General features: G+C 34.0%; 1 protein-coding gene across 1 annotated transcript; it reads right to left on the bottom strand.

Annotated features, from left to right (window-relative positions):
• Positions 1-282: 282 nt before the first annotated feature.
• Positions 283-3,365, bottom strand: LOC139840664 (uncharacterized). Its single transcript, XM_071830916.1, has 6 exons — positions 3,160-3,365; positions 2,766-2,827; positions 2,537-2,666; positions 2,396-2,468; positions 1,001-1,066; positions 283-568 (listed from the first exon to the last, which is right to left on the bottom strand). Exons 1-6 carry the CDS (start codon positions 3,363-3,365, stop codon positions 356-358), a joined length of 750 nt encoding a protein of 249 aa, XP_071687017.1. The 3' UTR covers positions 283-355.
• Positions 3,366-3,914: the final 549 nt, after the last annotated feature.

The following is a 3,914-nucleotide window of genomic DNA, read 5'->3' as shown; positions in this document are numbered from 1 at the left end:
TTTTTGGACAAAATATAGACTTTGAGGGCAAAATATGGAGACTTTTGGGTAAAAAAAAATCCATTGGGGCGAAATCGAAAACTCCATATATTTTACATTAAAAATTACAAATCCACTGAGGGCAGATGCCCCTGGCCCTACATATTTTCGCCCCTGGTAACGCCTAACTATGAACATAGAACATTAGATCTTATTCAATTACTTTGACTAGCTAGTTAGCAAATAGAAGTATAAAACTGATCATAAACTTATACACATAGAATTACATTAATAGTAGGCAGATGTAATAATTCAAGTCAAAAAATGCGACATACAGCTCACACGAAGTTACTTAAAGAGCATAAGTGAGTGACTATCATGCACCGATGATTTGGGAGACAAACGTTGCAATTGCTTTAACAGCACATTGTTCAGCTTCTTCTTGCGTGATTCCGATCAACTCAAGATTCTTTTTTCCAATCTTGAACGAGTGATCACCGTTTTCAACCACATGTAGTGCACTCATACCCTTCATCTTCTTCATAACTTGTTCCAATGACGCCAACAAACAGAGCCCGTCTTTGGTCCCCTTCATTATATCAAACAAAAAACAAAAGCAGATCTTTATGGTAAGTAGCATTAACCAGTGGCGGAACCATAAATTATTTCACCGGGGGCAAAAAAAATTTAAAAGCGCTCACATTCACTGTAATTTTTTTTCTTCCACTATTCCATGAAAATAGGTCACGGGCTTTTGGGTTTGGGGCAAAATCTTGAGGCTTTTGGGCATATAATATGAAGGCTTTGGGAGGCAAAATCAAATTTTAAGCCTGAAAATTTCAAATTCACTGGGGGCAAAATCAAAATATCCAAAATTCTAACGGAGAGAATTTCAAATCCACTGGGGGCAGGTGCCCCCTGCCCCTATGCAGTTTCATCCATGGCATTAACATTATATCAATTAGTGTTAGTCACACAATGTAATTGAAAATCTAATCGATAACAAATCCCCCTTGTTCACCTGTACAAACATAGTAGGAACCTCAAGCTGCAAGAGGGGTCCATCTCTAATAGCTCCTTGTGTGCCCTGTAAAACAATTTATAACAAGTTAAAAAAAATCTGATCGATATGCAATGGCCCTTTTGCGAATAAATTTGGGCCCCAATCACTAGGATATCACACATAAGTAGATAGAATACAAAAAAAGTTAAACAAAATTCATAATTGTTAGGTGATAAGTGAGGCCCAACCTGATTTTGGGTTTGGGTCCGTTAGGGTTTCTATATATCATTAGGGTTTATTATCTACTATAAATATCCTATGTGTATTGAATAATAATCAAGGGGTTCATATTATCTAACATGGTATCACAGCCTTATGATCCTGGTGGACTCACCACCAAATACCTAAAACACCAATTCATCTTATCAATCAATCGTCTCTTTCTTACAAACGCCGATTATTGTTCGATTGTTTTTTTTTTTTTTTTTTTTCTCTTCCTTTTTTGGACGTACAAAACCCCACATCTCAATACTTATTTAATTACCACTTGCCATGATCACTTTATCAATTCTATTAATTTGTACATTGTAAGCTTCTTCTTTTCTTTTTTTTTCTTTTTTTTTTTTTATTAATATTCTTCTTGTAAGTTGTTTCTTTGGTTCCAATAAACTGCTATATTTCTATCATTCATATATCTATTCTACTTCAATCGGGGAAAAAAAAAAAAAAAAAACAAATCTTTAGTTGACCTCATCATGATCGTTTTCTTCTTTTTATTTTCTTCTTATTTAGCGCAACCCTTATATAATCATTATTCCACGACCGCCTTATTTCTTTTCTATTATCTTTATTTATGTTCGACTCTTTATCATAATAATCGGCGTGGGGCTGAACCGCCTAGCTTGACTAGGTTCCAAACCCCGAAAAAAAAGGAATAGAAAGAAAAAAAAACTATCTTGTTTTGCAGCGTAGAAGAAGATTATATCGGTGATAAAAGTTCTAAGCCCAAGTTCTGCTCAATCCTTAGGCTAAGCAAAGCAAGCCACAGCGTAAAAAAAAAAAAAAAAAATACGGAAAAGGAATGCAGTCAAGCAATGCAACCAAATCAGCGAATATCATTCTATTCGATGCAACAAATGAAGGAGAAAAAAAACATAGTTTATTTTATTTCTTTAATTTAATATTTAATGTTTTGTTTCAGTCCGAACTTTCGCGATTTCGCCGTTCGGACTGCGGGGGAGTGTTAGGTGATAAGTGAGGCCCAACCTGATTGTGGGTTTGAGTCCGTTAGGGTTTCTATGTATCATTAGGGTTTATTATCTACTATAAATATCCTATGTGTATTGAATAATAATCAAGGGGTTCATATTATCTAACAATAACAACGCATTTTGGATTTGGTGATCAGCAAACCTTTAGAGGGTAGCCTAAGCATACGACAGCAGAAACCTCAATATCATTCTCAGCAGCTACCATACAACTCACTCTGCAAATAATAGCAAAGTATTATCGATTTACGAATCAATATGATTACTAATTCAATAAAAGTTTTACCTTGAACCCATTGATTTTCCAACCAAAATGAGGGGATGTTCTGGATACTTGGCAACAATCTTTTTGACGAAATCCGAGTGAAACTCAACCAGTTTTTCAGCTTTCGGTGGAGGCTTTCGTTTAGAAATGTCTGCAAGTAATCATTATCAGTTAACTGACAACATTACACGTGTATATACAAATATAAAAAATCAAATTGCAAATTGGGTCTGTGACGAAATTAACTCACATGGGTAGTCAAAAGTAACAACTTCAACAGCATTTAGTGCATCAGTTAACAAGTTCTTCCATCTGTATAAAATTAAACATAAAATTGCCCCACTTTAGGCTTATTAGAGATTAACCTAAAATCGTTTTGTGTAAATAACTAAATCTCAATTACTACATAAATAACTTACTGAAAACACTAATATCACCAATACTATAAATGCCAATTTTAATTATTGAAATGTCAGCGTTACGGAAAATCAAGATTTAACAGTAAAAATAGGGAAATTTTGTTACTCCAATAATAACCGTGTGTGCAATATATTAAGCTAAAACAGACTTAAAGTGAAAAATTACGTTCAAAGGGACATTAAAATAGAGATAATTGATACTATAATTCATGATAAAGATTTAACCTAATCATCCAATCGGAAGACGAAGGAGCACCGGCGCCATGAGCAAAAACAACCACCGGCGAATTATTGATAGTACAATTATTATTGTCATTGTCATTAATATTAATCTTCAATTTTGAATTCCGAGACCTTGTGGACACTGAAGAACGACTTGTCGAATTTTTTTGGGTTTGGTTATCCGTCGTTCGCCGGCGTTTAGGAGCCATTATTTTCTGATTGGATGACTCAGAATTTAGCGCCAAAATCATATGGGCGCTAAAGAGATAGGCCTAATTGGGCTTACTACGAGGTTTGTATAAGGCCCAGTGAAATTATCACTACAATTTCTATACTCAGTAATCCGTATTCTCTCTCAAGTTTAATTTTATACTAGTGGCAAAGCTCGTGCATTATACATTTTGTTCCACTTTTCAATATTATGATATATGCGTATCAAATTGTGAAGCAATGTACGACCAAGGTTAACATTACAAATGTGAAATATTTGAGTACCAAGGTTAACTATACGAATGTTAATATTTAGGGTATAAACATGAATATATCAATTTTCATTATAAAAACATGCAACAGAAACCTAAACCTAGAGTAAAAGATCTTATAACCAATGCAGCATAAACCTAAACCTGAAATAAAAGCTCTTATAACCAATGGTTGATAAGTCAACAAAGTTAATTAAGATTTGTATCTATAATATGATCTGAAAGTAAACACTCTGGAGTCTGGATTGTATACTCTAATCTTTTATCATAACTTTT

Source organism: Rutidosis leptorrhynchoides, chromosome 4 (assembly GCF_046630445.1).
Source record: "Rutidosis leptorrhynchoides isolate AG116_Rl617_1_P2 chromosome 4, CSIRO_AGI_Rlap_v1, whole genome shotgun sequence".
Lineage (NCBI taxonomy): Eukaryota > Viridiplantae > Streptophyta > Magnoliopsida > Asterales > Asteraceae > Rutidosis > Rutidosis leptorrhynchoides.
This window is presented reverse-complemented; position numbering and strand designations above follow the sequence as displayed.